Source organism: Lates calcarifer, unplaced genomic scaffold, assembly GCF_001640805.2.
Source record: "Lates calcarifer isolate ASB-BC8 unplaced genomic scaffold, TLL_Latcal_v3 _unitig_2141_quiver_1658, whole genome shotgun sequence".
NCBI classification, from domain to species: Eukaryota; Metazoa; Chordata; class Actinopteri; family Centropomidae; genus Lates; species Lates calcarifer.
Genome location: NW_026116010.1, coordinates 893 through 26,238, shown reverse-complemented (window position 1 = coordinate 26,238; position 25,346 = coordinate 893). Strand labels below are relative to the sequence as shown.

The following is a 25,346-nucleotide window of genomic DNA, read 5'->3' as shown; positions in this document are numbered from 1 at the left end:
AGGACTCACACTTTCACCAGGTGTCAGGTGAGGAGAGGGACACACCTGGACTGTCCTAAAGACAATGTTCCTGAGAATAATCCTCCATGTTGGTTTTATTTTAACGTCAGATTCAGTGAATAATGTTGATAAACCAGTATCTGGGTTGTGGTCTCTACTAACTGTTATTTTCATTATTGATTAATCTTCTGATTTCCTGATTGATAAAGGTAAATGTTACTAACAGAGGGTGAGGTCTGCAGAGATCCATCCAGTTTACTGACAAAGAGCAGCAGCAGAAACCAGGCCTTTTATTTTATAACTGACACAATCAGCTGATTATCTGAGGAGTTTATGATCAATTTCATGTCAATCGATTGTCTGATTAATTGATATCCCGCTGCAGCCTGAGATTAACACTGAAAACAACCACAACTGTATTTATACAATCTCCATCTTCATCCCTCGCACTGCTGCCTGTCGCCCCTCCTCCTCCTCCTCACTGATTGGCCGGTTAATTTGACACACACAGATCCTGACCAATCAGACGCAGGATACAAATTAGCCCCACCCTGTTGTGAGAGTAGAGTTCCCGCCCTGCTGTCGTTGTTGAGCGGGCGGAGCTGCGTGGCACCGAGCTTTGACTTGCGGTCCAACCAGCCAATCACGGGTCAGTATTCAGCCGAGTCACGCCCACCGCAGCAGCCGTGCTCCCGCCCCCTGATCGGGAATAACCAACGGGGGCGTTGCTGGGGGGCGGGCCGGGCTCGAGCTCGACCCAGTTTGAAAGTGAACCAACGGCTCCAGTCGCTGCTTCAGCCTCCAAACAACAACAAGAACCCAGGATCCAAACCCCGAGAACCGGTCCGAAGTCTGCCCCATCCTGTAGCCGGCCCCCTGACGAGTGAGTACCGCGTGCATCCTCCTCCCGCTGCACTGGGTTAGATTTAATTAACCTGTAACTGACAATGAGCTGGCTTTGATTTGCCGGTTGGGTTTTTTCTGCCGTGCAGAGGATCCTGTGATAAAAGGTCCATGAAGGAGGCTGGAAAACGGGAATAAAATGGCCGCTTTAACGGCCAGAATGTGGCGGTGGTGAGCTTTGTTCTCATTTCTGAGCCCGTCTGTGCGCGCACTCCGGGGACTCTTAGAAACGTGTTGTTGTAAACACGAAACGCCCATTTTGGAGTATGAATGCCAGGAAATAGCCGCGTCCCGTCCATACAACGTTGACCTCTCCGGAGTATAACCGGAGCCCTTCGTTGAAAATGCGTAGCTGTTGTCCTGACTCCATATTTCCGTTGCAGACACGGCCGGTTGGTGTAAAAACGGCGCCGCGGTTAAAGATAAAATCCCCGTTTTAACGGAAAGTGTGGTGTTGTGGTTTCTAACGTCTCTGCGGTTTAAATGTCTTTTTTCTCTGCCTCCTAGCCGGTTAGCCTGCTGCTAGCGGAGGGGGATGGGGCGGCTAGCTCTGCAGAGGGCGGGAAGCAAATGGTGGCCCATTGTTCTGTCGGAGCTAGCCTGTTAGCACGGCTAGGCTAACTGCAGCAGCCGTAGATCTCCATAGAAAACACGGCTAGCTTCGGTTTTCGTTCACCTCGGCCGCCCGTAGAGTCCAGTCACAGGCGGAGAGGGGGGAACCGGTCTGCGGCGGGATGTCCCGACACTGTGCCCGGGCAGAGAGGGGTCCAGCCCGGGTCGACGGGCCTCCTGACTCCCCCGGCAGAGAAAATGGATCCCCTCTCTGTTCTTTGTTATTCCCGATCAGCTCAGTCAGAGCCGACGGGCCGGTAGGAGACGGTTTAACGGATGATTAACGGACCAGTCACCCGCTGTCCTTTATGTTTTAATATGAATTATAATAAAACACATTCAAACAGATCACAAGGTTAAATTTTCATTATGAACAAAACAACACGTCCAGGTTAAAGGGTCATTCACACAAATATATTCAGTGTTTCTGTTGATGTGTTAATAAATAAAGGTTTGTTCAGTGAGTGGTGTCAAGTTCAAATATATTATCAACCTGTAATTATCCTCATTACTGGTCATCAGTTATCCATCTGTTTATGTTGTTCAGTCTGGGATATTTAAAAAAATCACCTTTTACATTGTTCCACCTACTTTCTCTTTTTTGTATGATCTGCTTTTCTTTGTTGTATGTGAAATATTAAACTGAATATTTTGTTAATTAGAACAGTGAGTTAAATGAGAAAATAATGGTTAGATTCAGCTCAGAGCTGATCTGTTCTCTGTCATAATAAACTGAATAAATCTGGGTTTGAAGACGTCACATTAGAAACTGATTAATATCAAACTGGTCTGTTACTGTTCTTTAAATGTTGATGAATGTGTGTTATTGTCTGTAACATCATAATAAAAATTAAATGAATGTTTTTTTCCAGCTGCACATTAGTGAACCAGTTTTATCAGAGCTGAGAATAACTCCTCTCGTCTTCCTCTCTCCGTGTCTCAGGCCGTCAGTATGATGCGTAAAGACGTCAACCGAAGGGGAAGACGTCGGCGTACGCCTTCTTCGTCCAGACGTGTCGAGAGGAACACCGGAAGAAAAACCCCGAGCAGTCGGTCAACTTCGCCGAGTTCTCCAAGAAGTGCTCCGAGAGATGGAAGGTACGACCGAGAGAGAGAGACAGGTAGAGACAGACAGGTACAGAGACAGACAGACAGGTAATGATGACTTACTGAGTCAGTTCCTGGTCCTGTGCAGATGGAGCTGGTTCTGAGTCCAGGTCTGTGTGGACCTGCAGGAACAGGAACCATGTTGGTCTGTGCTGTGACTGAGCCAGGACTCAGACTCTGACCTGTTGGTCCTGATGAAGCTGACGTCTGTGACAGGATGTAGTTTATCTCAGAGGCAGCAGGGGGCGCTGCCACACTCTAATCAATCAATAATCAATGACTGCTGATCAGAGACGATCAGTCTTTAATAAGTTTGACTGATGATGATCCTCAGAGTGATGAAGGTTTAGAGTCTGACACAGAAATGTTCCAGTGTCTGATGATGAACTGATCAGCTGATCAGCTGATATTGATCCTGTAGATTCACAGACGGTCACTGTGGGAGGAGGGGAGGAGGAGGAGGAGATGATGATGTTAAACTGTGACAGTAAATCAGTCTGTGTTTATCTCTGATACTGAGTCATCTTCACATTATAGATCAGGTCTTATAATGTCGTCATCATTAATGTTGTTGTTGTTGTTGATGTGGAGTCCTGTGTTTATGATGAACAACACTCCACCTGTGACAGTGATGGTTCTTGTATCTGTGGAGTCTCCTGACTGAAACTCTGATGATCAGAATGAAGCAGAGGGATGGAGACGATCAATGATGCTGATTGATCACAGTAACTACAACATGTGAACACAGACAGTGTTAAACTGAGACTGACTCTGTTTGATTAACTCAGTATCATGATGATGTGTCTCTGTCCTGGTGAACTGTAACTGACGTGGTGGACAGGTGGTCCGTCAGTGAACCTGACGTGCACCAGGTGACGGTCACATGACCCCAGCACTGATAGACCTCCTGCTACTTCAAAATAAAATGTGAAGGTTTGTTCTGGTGGAGCTCTCTCTGTTCGCTCCTCCTCTGTCCCTCAGTCTGACCTCAGATCAGTCACAGCTGGAGGTCAGAGGTCAGAGGTGGTGTGTCCTGACCGTCTGTCCTGTCCTTCCAGGCTCTGTCTCCCAGTGATAAGAAGTGTTTCGAGGACATGGCCAAGGCCGACAAGGTTCGCTACAACCGGGAGATGAGAGACTACGTCCCCCCCCAAGGGCTTCGGAAAGAGGGGCCGCAAGAGGAAAGACCCCAACGCCCCCAAAAGACCCCCGTAAGTCCTCTGCTTCACCCTGCTGGTCCTGAGCCAGTCTGACAGTCCACCAGCAGAGGGCAGCACACAGTCACTGATGAGGCTGGACCACAGACCAGACCAGGGTCTGAGTCTGATCTCTGGGTCCTGAGCAGGAAGTTAATACATTAAATAAGCCTGTGGACCAGGACCTGTGTCCAGACCACAGACCCAGACTGGTTCTGTTCAGACTGATGTGAGAGTTTAACGTGCAGCTAACAGCTGTGAGCTGACAGGAAGTGACAGAGTCCGCCCATCACACTGATAAACAGATTAGATCTGCTGTTAGTTTCTCTGCTGCTGTTAATGAGGCTGAACCCAGTCTACTGAGGCAGCCGAGTCAGTGATGGAGGATCCAGTCTAACCCTGCCCCCCCTGTCTCCCTGCAGGTCTGCGTTCTTTGTGTTCTGCAGCGAGTACCGTCCCAGTGTGAAGCAGCAGTATCCTGGTCTGTCTATAGGAGACTGTGCCAAGAGACTGGGAGAGATGTGGAGCAAACTGTCCCAGTCTGAGAAACAGCCGTACGAAGAGAAGGCCCAGAAACTACGAGAGAAATACGACCGGGTGAGGCACGGGGGAGGGAGGGGGAGACAGGTGTGTTCAGTCAGCCAGGTGTAGGACAGTCTGTCAGACCTGTGTGGACCGCAGCAGCAGGTCTGGCAGGTTCCTCAGTCTGTTTGATGAAGTCGGTTTAACTCTGTGTTCTGTTTCCTGTCTGACAGGACATGGTGGCGTACCGCGGCGGCGGCACGTACGCCAGGAACCCCGGCTCTTCAGCTCAGGGAGGAGAGGAGGAGGAGGACGAGGAGGGAGAGGACGAAGACGACGAGGAGGACGACGACGAGTAGAGACGACTGGATGAGAGAGAGAGAGTGTGTGTGTTAGAGAGAGAGGGAGACAGGTAGGTGTGTGTGTTTCAGAGGTGACAGGTCTGACAGCTGAGTGGACCAGAGCAGACAGGGGGTGGAGCTTCACTGCAGGTGATGGTAGGGACAGGTGAGGGTGAGGTGAGCGTAGAGACGACAGGTTCGCTCCAGGTCAGGAGGTCAGGAGGTCTGACAGAGACCATGTGACCTGAACCTGACCAGGTGAACACCAGCTGATCCTGAGCTGCGATGCTCCGCCCCTCTCCAGCCTGACGCCCACCTCCCAGAATGCACTTCACCTCAGTGATGAGGCCGGAGTTTTTATCTTTTTAACGCAGAGACGTTTGTGTCTCAGATTTGATGCTTTTATTTTGAAAGTACCTGAATCTGATTGGTCAGAGGGAGACGTCAGATTCTCACCACTTCCTGTTAAATTAACCAATCAGAACAAATTGATCAGTGAAGTTTTCACGTCAGGAGTCGCAGAGTGTCAGAGGTCAGAGTGATGAAGCCCAGGCTGAAAGCTCTGGCTCACTGTCGGCACGTCACATGACCAGACTGAGGTCGCTCTGAAACACACACACAGGACCACGGAGTGAGTGTGTGTCACTGTGTGTGTGTTGCCTTTCTGTAAGTGTGTGTGTGTGTGTGATCAGATGTTAAACTGTCCGACACCAGAGGATAGTAGAGTAACCCCCCCCCCTCCTCACTGTTACCATGGTTACCCCTGCACCCTCCCCATCCCCACTGTCACCCCTGTGTGTTGCCATGGAAACCCCCCGCCCCCCGCTCTTCATCATCATCATCATGTTGTTTTTTTATTTTCTTACGGAGGTTTATCGGAGGTTTTCTTTCCTTGTTCACTGTCAGAGTAGAAACAACTTTTATAATAAAACAACTGAGGGAAACACCGTGTGGTCTGGTCTTCCTTCAGGTCCTGATCCTGGGACCAGCTCAGACCGTTTCAGAGGTCTGACCTGAGTCTGACCTTTTCTAATGTTACCTGAATGATCTCTTATTGTGAAATGTTGGAGCAGGAAGTGCTGCGGCTGAATATCAGAGATGACTAATGCTGCGTTCAGGTGTCCTCACTTCCTGTCAGAACCTGAACGCCTCCTGAAGCCAGAGCATCCCACCAACCCCGACACCAGAATCCATGAGGTCCGGTCTGAGATCTGTGAGAATCAGTCCACCTGGTTTAATGTTACAGGGTTTAATGTGTGAACAGCTGAGGCTCTTCACCTGGAGGAACAAACACTTCCTGTGAGCGGCCATGTTTCTCTGAGGAGACGACACCTCAGCTCAGACTCTGATGGAGATGAAACTCTTTAGACTGAACATCCTGGTCCTGCAGAGTCGGCCTCAGTCTGTGGGTCGATTAACACTGAGTTACTGACACAACCTGCTCAGAGCAGGTTAGAGACGCAGGTTAATCACCATGAAACCTGTAGTGATACAGGTTACTGAGTTACTCTGATCAGTTACTGAGTTACTCTGAAGTTACTCTGAAGGCCTGTTGCTGCAGGTTTGTAGAAGAGGACAGAGGAACATCAGCTCTACAGTACGACCTCTAAAAATTAAACATCTTCAAACCAAAGTAATTCACAGCAGAAGATGATCAGACCTGATCCGAGTCCTCAGGTCTGTTCAGGTCTGATGATCTGACGGCTGTAAAGATGATCCTGTCAGATTGTCCTGTGGTGTGAGGTGTGTTCAGACTGATCTTACCCTCCCTGATCTGCTCTGAGATCAGGAAGCAGCTCACTGAAAACAGAAGCACAACAAACCAGAGACGTGGTCGTCGGCCATGTTTGTTTCCTCTGACGTGGTCAGGTGTGGAGCTGTGAGTCCAGACTCTGGTTGTTAAAATGAATCTGTTAGTGTGTGGTGTGTTGGACATCACTCACTATAAGAACACACCTGTCTGACATCACCTGTCCTCAGGTGTCTGTGATGTTTTTTACATCAGGTAAGATTTTAATAATGTGTCAGTGTGTGTCCTGTTGTAGGTGTCAGGCTGCTCCATACACCTGTCGTCTCTCACACCTGTAGGTGAAACGCTGCAGGAGGCGCTGTGGAGCCAGACCCATAAAACATGTTCATTCTCAGTGTATCACTGTTTCACTTCTCCTTCATGGCTTTAAATATTCCTTCCTTCTTGTTTGTGGTTAAACTTCTGTTTCCTAAAAGTTTTTTTAATCAACACAAAAGTAGAGTTTTACTTTCTGTCCACATCCAGAGCAGAGAGGAACAGCTGCCACAGCTGGATTCACCCAGACCAGATCGGACCAGACCGGACCAGGTTCCTCCTCTGGACTGAACCCTGACAGGTCATTACAAACTGAATGATGTAGGAAACATCGGAGACGTCACATGACGACAGATTCCTGCTCAGATCTCATCTGACGTCTTCAGAGGAAACAAACATGGAGGACGACGACGTCTCCTGTCCTCTCTCTCTCACACAACAGGATTCATGATCAAAGGTATTGATCGTCGATTGTCTTCAGAGCAGATCAGGGAGGGTAAGATCAGTCTGAACACAGCTCACACCACAGGAGAATCTTAAAGGATCATCTTTACAACCATCAGATGATCAGCCCTCTGACCTCTGACCTCTGACCAGAGGATGTTTGCATCAGGAGTCTTTCTCAGCTTTACTGTGGTTGTTGTCTCTGTCTCTGTCCACAGACCCTCAGTCCTCAGTGATCCAGACCCAGAGTGAGGGTCTGGACTCTGGTCCTGCTCTGGTCCCTGTAAACAGGCCTGTTCTCTGAGGAGGACTGAATAACGTCTGTGGTTGTGGTTTCAGCTCATTGTCACTCAGCGGTGTCACAATCACTATCAGCTCCTCCTCGCCTCCATCTCAGGGTGGAGGATGGCGGCCATTTTGTGAGACTGAGACTGAGACTGATGAACCGTACACTGATCTGAGATCAGACCGATCTGTGACCAGGAGTCCGTCTGTGCTTCACCTGCTTCACCTGTGGCTGAGTGACAGAGGAGGAGGTCTGGTGGTTCTGGTCTTGTCTGTGCTGGTCTGGTCTGGTCTGGCCTGTGCTGGTCTGGTCTGTGTTGGTCTGGTCTGGTCTGTGTGTAACAGGCCTGTTGTGTCAGAGACAGAGTGTGAGAATAAACAGCAGAAAGCAGAAGTGAGTTTACACCAGTTTAACACGAACATCGTTCCCTCGACTGGTCTGAGAAACATGGTCACAGTCTGCTCTGGGTCAGGGTGTGTGTTGTGTTGTGTTGTGTTGTGTGTTGATGTGTGGTGTGTGGTGTGTGTGTTGTGTATTGTGTTGTGTTGTTGTGTGTTGATGTGTGGTGTGTGTGTTGTGTATTGTGTTGTGTTGTTGTGTGTTGATGTGTGGTGTGTGGTGTGTGTGATGTGTATTGTGTTGTGTTGTTGTGTGTTGATGTGTGGTGTGTGTGTTGTGTTGTTGTGTGTTGATGTGTGGTGTGTGTGTTGTGTATTGTGTTGTGTTGTTGTGTGTTGATGTGTGGTGTGTGTGTTGTGTTGTTGTGTGTTGATGTGTGGTGTGTGTGATGTGTATTGTGTTGTGAGAAGTGTGTTATCTTCAGTCTTCAGTCGTCCATCTTGTTTCCTTCCTCTTTTTCTTTGTTCCTCTTTTTATCATTTTACCATTAAAGGTTATTTTTTATGTTGAGAATTGAGACCAGCTCATAGTCAGACCTGGACCCAGACTCAGGTCCAGACCTGGACTCTGAGACTCTGACACCTGTCTCCTGTCACTCTGGACCAGGTGCAGCAGACTCCTCTGCTCCTCCACCTGAGGGAGGGGATCAGGTCCAGGTGTGGTCCAGGTTCAGACCCAGGTACCAAACAGGACTGTTTCACAGACAGAGCGTCACCCTGTCTGACCTTTGACCTTTACCCCCCAGCTCTGATGCAGCAAGTCTTCCTGCTGTGGGAGGAGGTGGAGGAGGAGGAGGAGGAGGAGGTGCATCGTAGCTCAGGTGCATCAGGTGCAGCATCACCTGATGTGTGAAACAGCTTCACCCTCTCACAGAGAGGCAGCGGCCGTGAGAGGGTGAGGGAGGGAGGAGGGAGAACAGGAAGTGAAGCTGAAGGCGTCGCTCTGCTGCTCAGACTGACATTCAGTCGTCATCCAGACAACATGAAGACTCCGTCTGTGTCTCTGCTCCTCGGTGAGTCAAACACTGACCTCCTACACTCACTCACTCACTCACTCACTCACTCACTCAGACTGATCTGGACCAGGACCCAGACTGAGTCTGTTCAGGTGGAGTCAGATTCTGAGGCGGTGACGCTTGAGTTGATGAAACTTGTTTAAACAGTTTTAATGTTGAATGTGTTTGAACTGACCTCAGATCAGATCAGATCAGATCAGAGTCACTGTCTCAGTTTTCCTCTCTGATCCTCTGAGAGTCTCTGACAGTTGATCTGTTCTGTTTGAACCTCACAGGATTTTAGAGGAATCTTTATTCAACACAGAAACAGACAGGTGTTTGATGACCATCAGAGTCAGAGTCCAGGTCAGAGTCCAGATCAGAGTCCAGATCAGAGTCAGAGTCAGAGTCCAGGTCAGAGTCAGAGTCAGAGTCCAGGTCAGAGTCAGAGTCAGAGTCAGAGTCAGAGTCCAGGTCAGAGTCAGAGTCAGAGTCAGAGTCAGAGTCAGAGTCCAGGTCAGAGTCAGAGTCAGAGTCCAGGTCAGAGTCAGAGTCAGAGTCCAGGTCAGAGTCCAGATCAGAGTCAGAGTCAGAGTCCAGGTCAGAGTCAGAGTCCAGGTCAGAGTCAGAGTCAGAGTCCAGGTCAGAGTCAGAGTCAGAGTCCAGATCAGAGTCCAGGTCAGAGTCAGAGTCAGAGTCCAGATCAGAGTCAGAGTCAGAGTCCAGGTCAGAGTCAGAGTCAGAGTCCAGATCAGAGTCAGAGTCCAGGTCAGAGAGATCCTGTCAGATTATCTGCAGTCTGTGTCAGAGTGAACAGACTGTAGACAGAGACAGAGACAGAGACAGAGAACAGTGTTTTCAGTGGTCTCTGCTCAGACGTCTGTTTCCTGAGCTCCAGGACGAGCTGAGAGTCAGAGTGAGTTCCTCAGCAGCTGTAGAGTCTCTAACTGAGCTGATCACCGTTCATTCAGGATCAGGATCAGGATCAGGCATTAAACTGCAGACGCTCTGTGAAACCTCCTGTTTCTGTCTGTGTTAATCCTGAAGCAGAGCAGAGCTCTCTGTCCATTCAACACCACGTCCACTTCACTGCCTGTAGGAAACTTCATCCACAGGAAGTTTCTAAAATCTGCAGATTTGACAGAAGAAAAGTCTGAAGTGAACTGGATCTGGATCTGGATCAGAGTCCTTCAGTGATCAGGTTCAGGAGGGTTTAAAAAAACTTTATTTATAACTTTTTCAACCAAACGTCACAAACTCAACAACGACTGAGCACGAGACAAATAAACCAAACAACAACAAGAAAAATAAAAAGACAACAACAACAACAACAACAACAGCTGTTCAGAGCTGAATCAGGACAGAGAGTAAAACCTTTTTAAAGAGCTCTTCTTCTTCTTCTTCTTCTTCTTCTTCTTCTTCTTCTTCTTCTTCCTCTGACCATTCACCAACACTTTATCTAATAATTATTATTCATTATAACACAGACCTATAAAGACCTGATCCTCCTTCAGCTGTAACATTCAGGCTCCATCTCTACCTGAACTGATTAAACCTCTTCTATCAGATTCTACTTCTACTCTGATTCTGCTTTATTATCTCTTCACGTTCTCAGTGGAAAATGTTTTTCTTTGTACATCACCATTAAACCCTGAACCTCTCTGAGGTGATCTATTGAATCAGCCTCACGGTGTAGAAACAGTGGATGTTTCCTGTGACTGTGTGTTAGATTGACATCACCTGTTACCTGCTCAGGTGACCTCTGTCCACAGGAAGTGACCTCATGTTACAGACTTTATATTAAATGACAGTTTTCAGCAGTTCAGGATCTCCACCATCACCTGTGGTTGGAGTGAAATGCATGCTGGGTATTGTCTCTGTCCATATTAGTGTATTCAGTGTGTGAACCTACGGTGGCTGACGAGGCCAAACTGCTGCAGTTTGATATTATCATTTATTCTGTGTTTTATTTTCCTGCTGTGTCACTTCCTGTTTTATTTTGGTAATTATTTGTGGCTGTCGTTTGTGCTCTGACTTCCTGTCATGTGTTTGTGGTAAAACACTAAACCCTCTGGACTCTGACCTGGAGCAGGACTCAGACTCTCAGACTCTGACTGCTCCTGTTTCACATGAACAAACTCTGCAGGTTGAACCTGTTTAGACTCAGTGTGAATGATGAGTGTCCTGCAGCGCCCCCCTGTGGTCTCTGTGAGTCAGAGCAGGGCTCAGGTTCAACAGTCACATGTTTATTTAACCCAGCTTCATCAGCACCAGGTGAAACTGCTGAGTCTGGTTTCCTGTCCAACACAGAACCATCAGTCAGTAACAGGAAACAACATGAACACTGACTGAACTAAGACGAGGAGAGAAAGAAGAGCTGTTAATGATCCAGTAAAGATACAGATCAGAGGAAACTCGACTCATCCATTCATATGAAAACTGATATTAGACCAGAGTCCTGGTCTCAGCAGCAGCTGGGTCAGGGTGAGTCCAGTGAACAGGTCAGTCCAGCTACAGGAAGCTCTGAGGGTCAAACTGAACCTGACACAGTTCAGGGTAAAGTCTCAGATCAACCAGTTTCTCCAGCACAACAACACACCACTGACACACACACCACTGACACACACACACTGACACACATGTAGTAATGTGCAAAACAGAACTCAGTGTTTTCAGGTATGGATCAGCTGTGACCTCTGACCCTCAGTGTCCTCTGTCCCTCAGTGTCCTCTGTCCCTCAGTGTCCTCTGACCCTCAGTGACCTCTGACCCTCAGTGTCCTCTGACCCTCAGTGTCCTCTGACCCTCAGTGTCCTCTGTCCTCCTGTTGCAGGTGTGTCTGTGCTGCTGCTGTCTGGACTGACTGTTTCTGCAGGTGAGCTGATGGAAGAGAAAACAGTCACTGACTCCAATAATAATACAGATACATTTACTCTGACTGACTGTCTGTCTGTCTGTCTATCTGTCTGACTGTCTGTCTGTCTGTCTGTCTGTCTGACTGACTGTCTGTCTGTCTGTCTGACTGACTGACTGACTGTCTGTCTGTCTGTCTGTCTGACTGACTGTCTGTCCTCCAGTCTCTCTGAATGTCAGTCCAAACCGTCTCCAGTTCTTTAAAGGAGAGTCCGTCTCTCTGAGATGTGAGGGACAGGTGGTCTCTGATGGACAGACAGTAAAGAGGACCAGAGGAGGACAGACTGAGGACTGTGGACCAGCTTCAGGATTTGGGAGGTTTGATGGTTCCTCCTGTAACATCTCTGGTCTCAGTCTCTCAGACTCTGGAGGTTACTGGTGTGAAGACAGAGCTGATCAGATCAACATCAGTGTCATTAACACAGTAACTGATAAAGCAGGTCAGTGTTTCCATCCTGTAGTTTCTCTGTGGTTCAGGTCTGTTGGTGAAACTCTGTCTGTGTCTCTGTGGTTCAGGTCTGTTGGTGAAACTCTGTCTGTGTCTCTGTGGTTCAGGTCTGTTGGTGAAACTCTGTCTGTGTCTCTGTGGTTCAGGTCTGTTGGTGAAACTCTGTCTGTGTCTCTGTGGTTCAGGTCTGTTGGTGAAACTCTGTCTGTGTCTCTGTGGTTCAGGTCTGTTGGTGAAACTCTGTCTGTGTCTCTGTGGTTCAGGTCTGTTGGTGAAACTCTGTCTGTGTCTCTGTGGTTCAGGTCTGTTGGTGAAACTCTGTCTGTGTCTCTGTGGTTCAGGTGTTCCAGTTATTCTGGAGATCCCTGCACTTCCTGTGATGACAGGAAGTGATGTCACTCTGCGCTGTAGAGACAAAGACAACAACAGATTCAAGGCTTTTTTCTTCAGGGATGGTAAAGACCTTGGATCTGGACCTGATGGAGAACTCCCCCTCAGTAAAGTCCAACAGTCTCATGAAGGTCTCTACTGGTGTTACAGAAACAAAGGTTTTGACTCTCCTCAGAGCAGACTGAGGGTCAGAGGTCAGTGACATCACTTCCTGTTTCTATGACAGTTTAAAGATATGAACTAACCTGCTGACCTGATAATAAACTGATCACTGCACTGAACCAGGTTCTACTCATCTCTCCTGCAGCTCCTCCTCCTCCTCCTCCTCCTCCTCCTCCTCCTCCTCCTTCATCTTCTCCTCCTCCTCCTCCTACAACCTCCAACTACTCCTCTAACTCCTCCCCACCTCCCATAGACTCCTCCTTCTCCTCCCTCCTCCTCCCAGTTGTAGCAGCTCTGGGCTCTCTGGTTCTCCTGGTCCTGGTCCTGGTTGGTCTTGTGCTGTGGTGGAGGAAACAAACAGGTAATTACTGGACTCAGTCTGCAGGTCTTTTCTGGACTCAGTCTATACTGGACCCAGACTCAGAGAACCTTCCTCTGTCTCTCATTGAACTGGTTTCTCTGTCAGAGCCTCTGATTATAGCAGGTTCATCAGAGACACACCTGATCCTGATCCTGATCCTTCTCTCCTCAGGACCGACTCCTTCACCTGCTCCAGATGATGTCACCTACTGTGATGTCACTGTGAGACACACAGCCAATAGGAAAGGTGGGTGGAGGAGGAGACGCGGTGGACTGTTAGAGTTCAGAGAATAAAGAAAGAAAAACAACAGAGATGGAGGTGATGAGAGTTAATGAGGAACATGTGACTAATGACAGACAGACAGAGAGACAGAGAGAGAGAGACAGAGACAGTCAGTCAGACAGAGAGACAGACAGACAGACAGACAGACAGAGAGAGAGAGAGACAGAGAGACAGACAGACAGACAGACAGACACACAGACAGACAGACAGACAGAGTGAGAGAGAGACAGTCAGTCACACAGAGAGACACACAGACAGACAGACAGAGAGACAGAGAGAGAGAGACAGACAGACAGTCAGTCAGACAGAGAGACAGACAGACAGACAGACAGACAGAGAGAGTGAGAGAGAGACAGTCAGTCACACAGAGAGACACACAGACAGACAGACAGAGAGACAGACAGACAGAGAGACAGACAGACAGACAGACAGACAGACAGACAGAGAGACGTTGATGTTGTAGACGTGAGTCTGATCAGCTGCACTAACAGAGTCGTGTCTCCTGTTACTAACAGACAAACACTCTGCTGCTGAAGACACAGTCTACTCTGGAGTGAGGACACACACTGCAGGTACACACACACACACACACAGACAGAGGGAGGTTGTCAGAGCTGACAGACCATGGAAACATCCTGTTTGTTTAGGACAGACAGTCTTCACTGATCTGCTCCACAGTTTTCCTGCAGTACTCCCTCATCACAGGACTGTCCCACAGAAGGTTGATTCAGCTGTGAAGAAATGATGAAGGGTGAATTCAGATATTATCTGACAGATTCTTCCTGTCTGACAGTTACACAGCTCCTCCCTCACGTCGTCCTCAGTCATATTTAATTCCACTTCCTGTTTGTCCTTGTTATCCTCTGGATGTTGTGATGTATCATTTAGAAGCCTTTTACACATGAGAGGTGTATTTTTGATTGGCAGACATTTCATCTGTATTTCCCTCTTTCTGACTGTTTGATGACGTCGTAGACTTTCGGGTCCTGATCAAAGAGGATCTGTTTGTCTTGAACGAGGACCTGTCTCTGGCTCCATGTTTGTCGTATGATCTCATCTCTTATTGCTGCATTGAGGAATCTCATGATCATCGATCTGGATCGATCTTGGGGGAGCTGTTGGATCCTTGGGCCTGAGTGGCCTCTCAGTCTGAAGATCCATTTCTGGTGGTAAGAGGCTCTAAGGCCAGAGAATATAGCAGACAGACAGAGACAGCCCTGTCTGACTCCCCTCTGCACCTTAAAAGGAGCACTCAAACCACCGTTAATCTTTAGTACACTCTCAATATACAAGACCCTGATCTTGGCTATAAAACCAGAGCTGAACCCAAAAGCCTGCTGCGTCTGCCACAAGTATTGGTGTTCAACTCGATCAAAAGCCTTTTCTTGATCTAGAGAAATCAGACCAAGCTCACAGCCCAATGAACCGGAGAGGTTCAAAATATCTCGAATCAGAAAAATATTGTCAGATATCAACCTGCCGGGTACAGAGTATGTCTGGTCTACATGAAGGACCTGCTCCAACACTTTCCTTAGTCTCAGAGCCAACACTTTGGACAGGAGTTTATAGTCAGTACAGAGCAGAGACACAGGACGCCAGTTCTTAATCTCCTGTAGGTCACCTTTCTTTGGGAGGAGGGTGAGGACAGCCCTCCTGCAGCTCAGAGGCAGCCGCCCTGTGCTCAGACTGTCCCTCAGAACCAGTAACAGATCTTCACCAATAACAGGCCAGAAGGTCTTATAGAAGTCTGCAGGGAGGCCATCGATCCCTGGAGCCTTCCCACTCTGTAGGCCCCGCAGTGCCTCCTGCAGCTCCTCAGCAGAGAGCTGCGCCTCCACCTCTGCATTTTCCATTTAAGACACTTTAGGAAGACCTTCATAGAAAGACAACGCCTCTTCTGGGTCTTCCTAGAGATCCATCTTGTAAAGGTCCTGATAGAAATCAACAGCATGCTGTTGAATCCCAGCAGACTCTTGCAGTAGAAGCCCGCTGTCAGACCTCAAAGAGTGCATCAGTCTCCTCTGACCATTCTTACGTTCCAGCCCAAAGAAAAAGTGAGAGGGAGCATCCATTCTTACAATGTTTTGAAAACGTGACTGAACCAGAGCACCTTGAGCATGAATACCCAGCAGGTCAAACAGAGCTGCTTTCTTGCTTTTGAGAACTTCAACATGTTCTCGTTCTCCTGTGGAGTCTGCTAGAACCTGCAGCTCCACCACTTCTCTCTCCAGAGCTCTCATAGATCGAGTCATGTCCTTTGTGGCATTGAGAGTGTACTGTAGGCAAAGCTGCTTAATTTTAACTTTACCCACATCCCACCACTGCTGTAAAGAGCTGTACTCACGTTTAGCTTTCCTATGATTGAACCAAAAAGTCCTGAAAACACTTTGAAAATTTTTGTCAGATAACAGAGTGGTATTGATGTGCCAGTATGCACTTTTACATTTTACATCTTTAATAAAAATCAAACACTGTACGAGAGAATGATCTGAAAAACCAACAGGACTTATAGAACAACCTTTAAATAGGGTTAGGGTTAGGCTTAGGCTTTACATACACTGATATGATGCTCAAAACAATACACTCTATCAAGTGATCAGACAAACAAATTATCTTTGGAGTGAACACAGGTATACTGCCGCACACTGTTATGAAGGTATCTCCAAACATCACACAGTTCAAAGGTTTCTACAAGCTTCGTGAGACAGCTCTTAGAAGCAGCATGAGGTTCCTGGTGATTCCTGTCCAAATCAGGGTTTACTGTACAGTTGAAGTCGCCTCCCAGAAACAAATACTCTTCACTCTTACAGTTCTGGAGAGCATTTTTTAACTCCTCCAGAAAAACAAGTCTCTCCAGACCAACAGCTGGAGCATAAACATTCACAAACACCATTTTAACTTTCTCAAACTCAGCTTTTACTTTTAACAGTCGACCTGGAACTATTTCATCAACACTGCAAGAGACTGGCAAGAAATCTCTAGAAAAGAGAATACCAACACCCCCACTGTTACTGCTCCTATGACTTAAAAAGGCCCTCCTCCAATCAGATTCATTGTCAGAAGTACTATGAGTTTCCTGGATGAAAGTTACATTTGACTTTTTGTTCTGAATCAAACTAAACAGAGAAGCTCTTTTCACATCATCTCGGGCACCATTAATATTAGACCCCAGCTTTATGTCACACATGTTCTTTATAAAGCTGAAACCAAACAAAAACAAAATAAATACATAAAATAAAAGAGAAAAACAAAAACAACACTTATTCATCTTTTTCTAATTGGGCCCGAACCTTCAACAACAGTTTCTTTAACCGGAAAATCTCTGGATCAGTGAAAGAAGGCTGCTCTAAGTTTCCCCAAGTGCCCCAAGAGAGGCTAGCACAGGAGAAATCTGGTCTCTTCTCCTAGTTCCTGTCAGTAGTCGTGCTGCAGCATTTTGGATCAGCTGCAGAGTCTTTAGAGACTTGTTGGGGCAGCCTGATAATAATGAATTACAGTAGTCCAGCCTAGAAGTAACAAATGCATGGACTAGTTTTTCTGCATCTTTTTGAGACAGAAAATGTCTAATTTTGGAGTTTAGCTGTCTTCATTTTTATTTCGTTCTGCTCTACAGTTGAACATGTGAAACCACTCAGAACTGGTTACAGTCACAGGTCAGACTTTGAGGATGTTTCCAGACCTTCATCAGAGGAGCAGGTCAATGAACTGTACCTGTTCTTCTGTCTCTCAGGTCCTGCTGACGTCACCTACGGGGACATCGTCATCAGATCTCAGAGGAAAGCAGGAAGGAGGACTGGTAACCATGGCAACACACACACACACTCACACACACACCCACACACACACAACAACAACATTAACAAACACAGCAGCCTTCAACTGTTTGTGTTTGTGTTTCAGAATCACCAGCTGATCCTGATGTTGTGTATTCATCAGTCAGAGGTAACTGAGTACTGTATATACTCATAAATACTGTATGTACTCTGTGTACTATGTGTACTGTACAAACCAGAGCCCTGTCCTACAAAGAGAGTTGAACCTCCTGTGGTTGAACTCAGGTTCTCAGGTAAAGTCGGGGTTGACAAACCCTGACTGCCTCGATCTGTGTTAAATGGTATGACGGTGGTTCAGATGTGGGTCAGTTGAGTCGGTGTTAACTTAATCAGAGTTAGTGCGTGTTGATTAAAGGGGCGTGCACCGTATCTCTCAGATGAAGAGCGCACGTTAATTCAGTGGGTTTAGAGGAATTTAAAGAGACTCTAACGACACAATGTCAAACCAACAAAGACAGAGAGACTGGTCACATGTTCTCTGGATTCTTCATCTGTAATATGAGATGGAAGGACACGGAACATATGTGATCATTTCTCAGATACTTGGATTACAGTCAACACGTGGGTCACATGTCTGAGAATGAGCTGTTCCTGTTAATGATGTTCTGCCTGGAACACTCAGGCTGTATATGTATGAATGTAAAGCTGTTATGTTCAGTATGAACTTCATGTTAACAGTATTTCAGCCTCAGTGGAAACTGAACCTGGATCAAATAGAAACCTTCTATAAAGTGGTTCACATTCATATTTCCATCATTAATGCTGCATGTGTTGGTCTGTAGTCTACAATTACAACAGCCTGTCACTTTATATTGTCTTTCAGGACAATAACACCCCCCATTTAAAGGATTATTCACAACGATAATATTCAACACTAATGATGCTAAACTCTGCTGCTGGACTGTGAGAAACAAAAATACAAATTAAAATAACTGAGAGTGAAAATGGAAAATGTGGAGCATAAAAACACCATTTATTGGTCCACATCCCTCTACCATCCACTATATAATGTTTTTTTTTGGGGGGGTGGGGTGGTGGTGGGGATGATTGACGGTCTTTAGCGAACCGAGTTAACCACAAACAATAGAGATGCAGCATAAATCACCATGGCAACAGAGCTCAGGTAAAACTGTCCACCTTTGTCAGTACAGGTTAATCAGGAAGTTACACCTGACATCACCAAGTTACTCCTGAAGTTACTCTGATCAGACAGTTACCTCTCTGCAGTACAGGACTCTGATTACCTGTTGTGTCTCCACAGGAAAGTGAAGACTCTGCCTGTTTCTACTGATGCTTCTATTGGATTCTACTGGACTGATTCTGTCTTTTCCTCCTCATTGTTCTCCGTTCATCCAGTTACTGTGTCTTTAGAGAAATAAAACACCTGAGTGATAACCTGAGTCTCAGTGTGTGTGGTGTTTGTGTGGCTGCTCCTCTGGACGTCACAGAGACGCAGCTCAGTCAGAACCAGTTCATCATCAGAGGGTCCTGGTCTGTGAAGATTCACAATCCCAATATCTTCGTTTGTATAAAACAGTTAGAGAGTAAAACAACTGACCACAGAATGACACCATATAGAAGATGTATGATACAGTATCTCACTGCAGGGAGTTCACCCCTCACATCCCAGCAGCCATGTTATTAAATCTCCTGAAGGGACAATACTATAGAAGTGAAGCTTCAGAGGAGTCAGTGTACAGCTTGTATAGCAGCACAGATTTACTAACACATAAATAACACAGCAACAGGTGAGTGCACCTCACAGTGAACATGTCCAGTGTCAATATTTAGTGTGAGCAGCATTGTTATGTAGCACTGCAGCACCTCCATGATGATGGAGGAGCTGGTGGATGTTAGACACCTTGCGCTCCTCCATCATCCACCTGAGGATGCCCCACAGGTGCACCACATACTTGGCCACTCCATCACCTTCAGCTTCAGCTTCCTCAGCAAGGCAGCTGTCATCTTGGAGGTGTGTTTGAGGTCGTTATGTTGGAAAACTGCCATGCAGCCGAGTTTCCGAAGGGAGGGGATCATGCTCTGCTTCAGACATTCATGTTTCCCCCAATGAATCTCAGCTCCCCAGTGCCAGCAGCACTCATGCAGCCCCCCCACCATGTTTGACTGCAGGCAAGACACAGTTATCTTGGTACTCCTCACCAGGGCACCACCACACATGCTGGACTTCATCTGAGCCAAACAAGTTTATCTTAGTCTGGTCAGGGCCACAGGACATGGTTCCAGTAATTGATGCTCTTGGACTGTCCATACAAGCTGTACACTGACTCCTCTGCAGCTTCACTTCTATAGTATTGTCCCTTCAGGAGATTTAATAACATGGCTGCTGGGATGTGAGGGGTGAGATAGAGTATCTAAAACATGCCCAGCTGACTGAGACACTGAGGATGACGTCAGTGTAAACGTCGTGTTCACCTTGTTATTCATTACAGGGGAGTATAACTTAGAACACACCTGAAGCTTTGTTTCCTATAAATCCCAGTTTACGAGACGTTCACAGTGTTAATGAACGAGGTCCCAGGTCTGATTCAGACTGAGGTGAACGACCTGAAGTCTCTGAGTCTCAGACCTGATCAGGTCCAGTCTCCTTCACTGCTTCCTCTTTTATCTCCTTCAGCAGAGGAGACACTGCAGCTTCCTTCACCAAAGGACAGAATGACGTCCCATGATGCCTTGCAGCAGCAGCAGCAGATCCACGTGTAGAAACAGCAGAGCTCCTGTTTTCTGTTTGAGACTCAGAAACTGATGAAATCCTTCCTCCTCTAACAATCATTTCCTCTTCTTAACAAACGTATAAAAAGGTCAAAGGTCAGAACAGGAGATTCTGACTTTCTGTCTGAAGATAAATCACTCTGAACCGGAACCTGAGGAACAGGAACCTGAACTGTAGCTCTGAGTCTGTCTCTGTTTGTCTCTGTGTTATAAATAAAGTTGGTTTAAAAAACACTGAGCGTCAGATTCTTCATCACCTCAGGACGTTTTCCATCGAAGAGAAGAGAAGAGAAGATTATTTCACCTGTCATCAGTGTGTCTGCTGTCTCCTTTACACCGGTGTGCTGACTGTGCGCATGCGCAGTATTCCTGGTGAGTTTTCTCCTTGCTTTTATTGTGAAGGGCTTTAGCAGACTTCCTGTTGAAATCGAAACTAAAGTTGAGTCCGTCAGAGGAAAGTCCCTCCGTGTCCTCTGCGGGTTGATCGGTGTGTGTTGAAGAAGCGGGTTTAATAACAGAGGATGAAGGTGCTGCTCCTCCTCCTCCTGTACGGTAAGAAAACCTTCCACCAAACTCCCTTTAAAAACTCCGACAAACCGGGGACTCAGGACCGTTATTTCCGCGGAGCAGCTCAGTGCGGGGCGGTTCCTGCTCAGTCAGACCCCGGTCCGCTTCAGTCCCTGACGGACTACACGGTCCTGGTCCCGGTGTCCCGGTTCACAGGAGGAAGGGGGCAGTTTTCAGACCGGAAACCGACGGTGCTGAGGAAGCAAGAGAGTTTACAGAGTTCAGAGAAACTCTGAGAGGCCTGTAGGGGGAGGGGGGGGGGGGGGGGGGGTGGACGGCTCAGGTCAGGTCAGGAAACAGACTGTGGAGGTTCAGTCCAGCTCAGCTGCTGTGAGGAGGAGTCAGAGATTTCAGAGATGATGATGGTGATGATGGTGATGATCAGCACAGGGCGGTGTCTCTGTCTCTGTCTCTGACTGAATCAGTGTAAAGTATTAACTGTGAAAGGAGTGAGAGCAGAGGAAACTCTGACCAAAGCTCTGATGAAACCTTTTCTTTCTTTAATCAGTGTTACTATCAACACACTTCCTGTTGTTTTCACAATAAAAGCTCCTTATAACGGCAGAGCTGCTTTTACTGTGAAATCCTAGAGGAAGTTTGATGTCAGGGTAACAGGTGGAGGCAGGATGGAGTCAGAGCTGTGGAGTCTGACTCAGAAACAGGAAGTCACAGTGACGATGGGGGCTGACTAACACTGTCTCTGTCCTCACAGGTACCCAGCAGGGACAGTCTCAGCAGGGACAGTCTCAGCTGGTGGAGGTGAAGGTGGATGAGGGGGTGGAGTCTGTCTCTCTGCCCTGCACAGCCTCTCTGATCAACATAGACTCAGTGATCTGGAACCGCGTGGACCTCAGTCCCTCCACTGTTCACTATCGTAGAGAGACAAGTTCTGGTTTTCAAGACGACCTTCAGAACCAGAACCCACAGTTTAAAGACCGGACGTCGCTGAATCCTGATCTCTTGACAACAAGAGACTTCAGCTTGAGTCTGAGGGACGTTCAGGTCAGTGACAGAGGAACCTACACCTGCACCGTCACAGGACAGAAGGGGGAGACAGTACAGTCTCATGTCCTGCTGCTGGTCAGGAGCAAAGAGGAAATACAACTGGAGAAGAAGAAGCAGAGAGACACAGGTCAGAGGTCAGACAGAGGTCAGAGGTCAGACACAGGTCAGAGGTCAGACATATAAAACTCATCTGTCTGTTTTTCTTACAGCTGTTGGTCTGGGTGTTGGTCTTCCTTTAGTTCTGGCTCTGGTTGGATTCCTCCTGTTCCTTGCTCATCGTCGTGGATACCTCCGCTTCACCAAACCCTCCACAGGTACGCTGTGTGAGTCATGTGACACAGTGTTTACCTGCTCTCACCTGATGACGGTCGTCTCTCTGCAGGAAGCTGATTGGTTAAAGGAGCAGTTTGACTTTAGTCTCTGAGAGTCTGAGCAACACCTCCCTCTGCAGGCAGATACACAGCTGCTGCTAGCTTAGCTTAGCTTAGCTTAGCATACAGAGGGAAAACTGCTTTCTTAGTTTAGCATATGGAGGGGAAATACAGGGGGAAACAGTTAGCTTAGCTGATAATGATTCTATAAAGATAATTCCAGAACGCAGAGTTTCGCTTTACTGTAAGCTGAACCAGGACCCTGGTCTCAGTGGTCTTGATAGAGGAGCAGAGAAAACCTGGACCTGACAGAGACCAGGTCTGTGATCCGACAGTGTTTTTCTCCTCTGAAGTTTCCTCACTAAAGTAAGTGACTCTGAAGTTTCTGATCAGACCTGGTCCAGGTCTCGACATATTTAGGAGATTCAGTGCTTCCTATCTTATCTCAGCAGAGGAGACAGTGGAGATTCCTTTACCAAAGGAAAGGAGAGAATGACGTCCCATGATTCCTTGCAGCAGCAGGAGATCCACCAACATGTAGAAACAACAGACTTGATCAGTAACTCCTGAAATCCTCCTGATTGGCTGAACTCCAGATCTTTAAATACAGATCTATTCTGTTTCAAATCCTGAATTTATTCTGATTAACTAAGTAAACATTGTACACACACATGGTTTATTAAATCCCTCCATCCCTGTTCTTTAAATATACAAAATAAACAAAAAGGAATATAAAAAGCATCAGTGCCATGGAACTCAGTAAACTTTAGTCTAAATCTGATTTCTTCTTAGACTTAGACTTGAGGGTTTATTGATCCCTTTGGGATGACTCCCTCAGGGAAGGGTTAGGGTTAGCCCTGCACAGTTTCTTCCATCTCGATTTTTACTGAATCAGTATTTTAGCAGCTCATCTTTCTCTCCTTGTATTTTCCTTCATGTTATTTTCTTATTTCCTCCCTCCTTTGTCAGTGTTGATGTTGTGTATAAACAGAAGATTCTCTAAGCACCGGATTTCTCTTTTCCTGAGACCTCATCAACTCTCCTTCCATCCTCCATCCGTCTCTGGAGTAGTGGTTAGGAAAGGAGATTTATTTGACTGTCGGGCCTCAGCCCAGCTCTCTGCAGTGTGTTTAGATACATGGTCTGATTTGTCTGAGTGTCCAGGTGTGCACTGTGACATTCAGCAGGTGACACCTTCTGTTTTCTGATTGGCTGCAGGAACAGGTGAAGAGAGACAACTACTGACAGAGACGCTGTTTAACTCTGAGTCTGCAGCCGCTGAACTGTTCTTTACCTCTGTTCTCTCTGACTCTGACTGTCTGTTCTTCTCTCAGTCCATGAGGTGGAGGAGGGGGTGGAGTCTGTGAAGTTGCCCTTCAAAACCACAGCTCACCTGCCTGAAGACGTCAGAGTGGAGTGGAGGATCTGTGCATCTGAGCCTGTGATCGTCCATGTGAATCAGGACGGCACAGATCAACCTGACAAACAGCACCAGGATTACAGAGGTCGCACAGAGATGAAGAGAGACCTGAGACGAGACCTCAGTCTGACTCTGAAGAAACCAACAGTCAGAGACAGTGGACTCTACGTCTGCAGAGTCCAGAGCAGGGAGGGAGACCTCCTGTATGAGAGAGCAGTGGCTCTCTGGGTCAAAGGTCAGTGCTTCATTTACCTGTTCAGTTTCCTGAAGCTGAAGGTGAGAGGAGGAGGAGCTGAAAACATGTTGATGATCAATGAACTTTAATGATCAATATCTGAACCTGATCAATACTCTGATCTGTCTGCAGGAAGAGGAGGTGAAGAGAGACAACCACTGACATTATCAATCAGTGAGTCTGCAGCTGCTGAGTTGAACTGTTCATCACCTCTGTTCTCTTGCTGAACTGTGAAACCACAGGTGGACCAGCCTGATCACAGAGGTCACACAAACATGCAGAGCTTTGAAAACATGTTGACCCACATACAGTTTGAATCAGTCTGCTCCAGGAGGGAGAGGTCGATCATGGTCCTGAATGACCTTGTAGAGTGGTGTGACCATCACTGCACCTCCCAGCTGTTAGTCAGGGTTCACATGTTGAGACAGTGGAACAGTGATGATCTGAATCAGGTCCTCAGCTGGTCTGTAATCTGCAGAGACTTTACTTTCTACCTTTAAGGTGGAGAAGACTGATGGCTTCATTTAATCTGTTATTGAGTCCATGTTAACTCTCTGTTTTATCTCTTGGTATATGAACCTCACGGTGCAGAACAAACACCGTCTGTCTCACATAGTTAAAGTAGTCAGCAGCTTTCTCTGCAGTTATCTGCAGAAAGCACAGGATCTCAGCCCTGATCACACCACCACCCCACACACACACACACACAGGTTAAAGCGACAGGTTCAAATTCTCCTGTGTTTGTTTAATAAATTCACTTATTCTGCTCTGACACTGCACTGGAACTCAAACACCTTCTATTTTTCATCCTCATTTGTTACTGTTGTTACTGTTGTGATGTTTAGTTATTTCTTCTTTTATTCTGCTGCAAATCAGTTTCTCTTTGAGGGACAATAAGATCTGAACAAAGGTCAGAGGTCAAAGGTCAGAGCTGCTGTGACTGACTGTCGTCTGTGTCTCTGCAGGTGGAGACAAACCCTGAGTGACCTCATCAGTGACCTCATCAATGACCCTCATCAGTGACCTCATCAGGGCGTCTTCTTCCTCTGTGGTGTAAAACCAGTCGCCTGTGGAGGATCTTTGATCAGAGACAGAGGTCTCACTCTGTGTGGTGTTCAATGTCATGTTTCCTCTGTGAGACAGAGACAGAATATATCAGCTTCATGCTCTGAGTATATCAGCTTCAGCTTCAGCTTCAGTTTAAATCAGCTTCAGCTCCTCATGTATCAGCTTCTCTGTCATAGTTAAAGTCAGTGATGTTTTTTGATGATTCTCTTCTGTCACAGTTTGGTGTTTTTAAAATGTTGACTCATGTTTATTCAATAACAATAATCTGCTTCAGCTCAGCTCTGTGACTGTGTCTGAGTTTGACATGAAAACAGCTGATCAGAGAGGAGGAAGGAAACTGGGCAGTGTCCTCTCTCTGATCAGCTGTTTCCTTCCTCCTCTCTCTGGGTGGTGTTGATGACCCTCTGCACAGCCTTCCTGTCCTCAGCTGTGGAGCCTGTACCACACACTCAGACAGTGTGTTAGTACACTCTCCACAGAGGAGTGGTAGAAGGCCAGCAGCAGCTTTCCTGTCCAGATTGGTTTTTCCTGAGGACATGCAGGCAATGCAGCTTCTTTCACGAGGGCCTTGGTGTTGTGAGTCCAGCAAGGAGATCGACTGAGATGTGGGGCCCAGGAACCTGAAGGTGGTCACAGTTTCACATGTTCTCCATTTATGAGGAGGGGGTTGTGGTCTTGTCTGTCCTTTCTGAA

The 25,346-nt window shown here is 47.1% G+C and overlaps 2 protein-coding genes, 1 long non-coding RNA gene and 1 pseudogene across 7 annotated transcripts; all 4 read left to right on the top strand.

The window, feature by feature from the left end:
- Window positions 1–566: 566 nt before the first annotated feature.
- Window positions 567–5,625, top strand: LOC108892248 (high mobility group protein B3-like; annotated as a pseudogene).
- A 1,314-nt stretch (window positions 5,626–6,939) lies between these two features.
- Window positions 6,940–20,250, top strand: LOC108892249 (hemicentin-2-like). 4 transcript variants are annotated; one of them, XM_051067926.1, is made up of 12 exons: window positions 6,940–7,203; window positions 7,409–7,869; window positions 8,482–8,887; window positions 11,702–11,743; window positions 11,946–12,221; window positions 12,571–12,813; window positions 12,927–13,142; window positions 13,314–13,388; window positions 13,940–13,996; window positions 17,155–17,220; window positions 17,325–17,366; window positions 19,893–20,250. In XM_051067926.1, the coding sequence occupies exons 3-12, from the start codon at window positions 8,857–8,859 to the stop codon at window positions 19,976–19,978; spliced, it is 1,134 nt and encodes a 377-aa protein (XP_050923883.1). In that variant the 5' UTR covers window positions 6,940–7,203; window positions 7,409–7,869; window positions 8,482–8,856; the 3' UTR covers window positions 19,979–20,250. The 4 variants fall into 4 exon arrangements, with proteins under 4 accessions (XP_050923883.1, XP_050923882.1, XP_018545208.1 ...); XM_051067925.1 differs by having other exon boundaries at window positions 6,940–7,869; XM_018689692.2 differs by having other exon boundaries at window positions 6,941–7,869; window positions 13,035–13,142.
- On the top strand, window positions 8,923–11,599 carry LOC127139721 (uncharacterized). Its single transcript, XR_007810080.1, has 3 exons — window positions 8,923–9,235; window positions 9,434–9,547; window positions 9,596–11,599. It is a non-coding gene; the product is annotated as an uncharacterized LOC127139721 (long non-coding RNA).
- Window positions 20,251–20,376: 126 nt separating the features above from the next.
- Window positions 20,377–24,931, top strand: LOC108892250 (uncharacterized). 2 transcript variants are annotated; one of them, XM_051067928.1, is made up of 6 exons: window positions 20,377–20,539; window positions 21,267–21,686; window positions 21,769–21,873; window positions 23,265–23,585; window positions 23,718–23,759; window positions 24,551–24,931. In XM_051067928.1, the coding sequence occupies exons 1-6, from the start codon at window positions 20,509–20,511 to the stop codon at window positions 24,565–24,567; spliced, it is 936 nt and encodes a 311-aa protein (XP_050923885.1). In that variant the 5' UTR covers window positions 20,377–20,508; the 3' UTR covers window positions 24,568–24,931. The 2 variants fall into 2 exon arrangements, with proteins under 2 accessions (XP_050923885.1, XP_018545211.1); XM_018689695.2 differs by having other exon boundaries at window positions 23,718–23,827.
- The last annotated feature ends 415 nt before the right edge of the window (window positions 24,932–25,346 follow it).

Coding starts and splice junctions, on each gene's coding strand:
- LOC108892249 (XM_051067926.1), top strand. CDS start 8,857: ATGAAGACTCCGTCTGTGTCTCTGCTCCTCG. Junction 13,997..17,154: donor AGTGAGGACACACACTGCAG/GTACACACACAC, acceptor TCTGTCTCTCAG/GTCCTGCTGACGTCACCTAC. Junction 17,221..17,324: donor GAAAGCAGGAAGGAGGACTG/GTAACCATGGCA, acceptor TTTGTGTTTCAG/AATCACCAGCTGATCCTGAT.
- LOC108892250 (XM_018689695.2), top strand. CDS start 20,509: ATGAAGGTGCTGCTCCTCCTCCTCCTGTACG. Junction 20,540..21,266: donor GCTCCTCCTCCTCCTGTACG/GTAAGAAAACCT, acceptor CTGTCCTCACAG/GTACCCAGCAGGGACAGTCT. Junction 21,874..23,264: donor CTTCACCAAACCCTCCACAG/GTACGCTGTGTG, acceptor TTCTTCTCTCAG/TCCATGAGGTGGAGGAGGGG.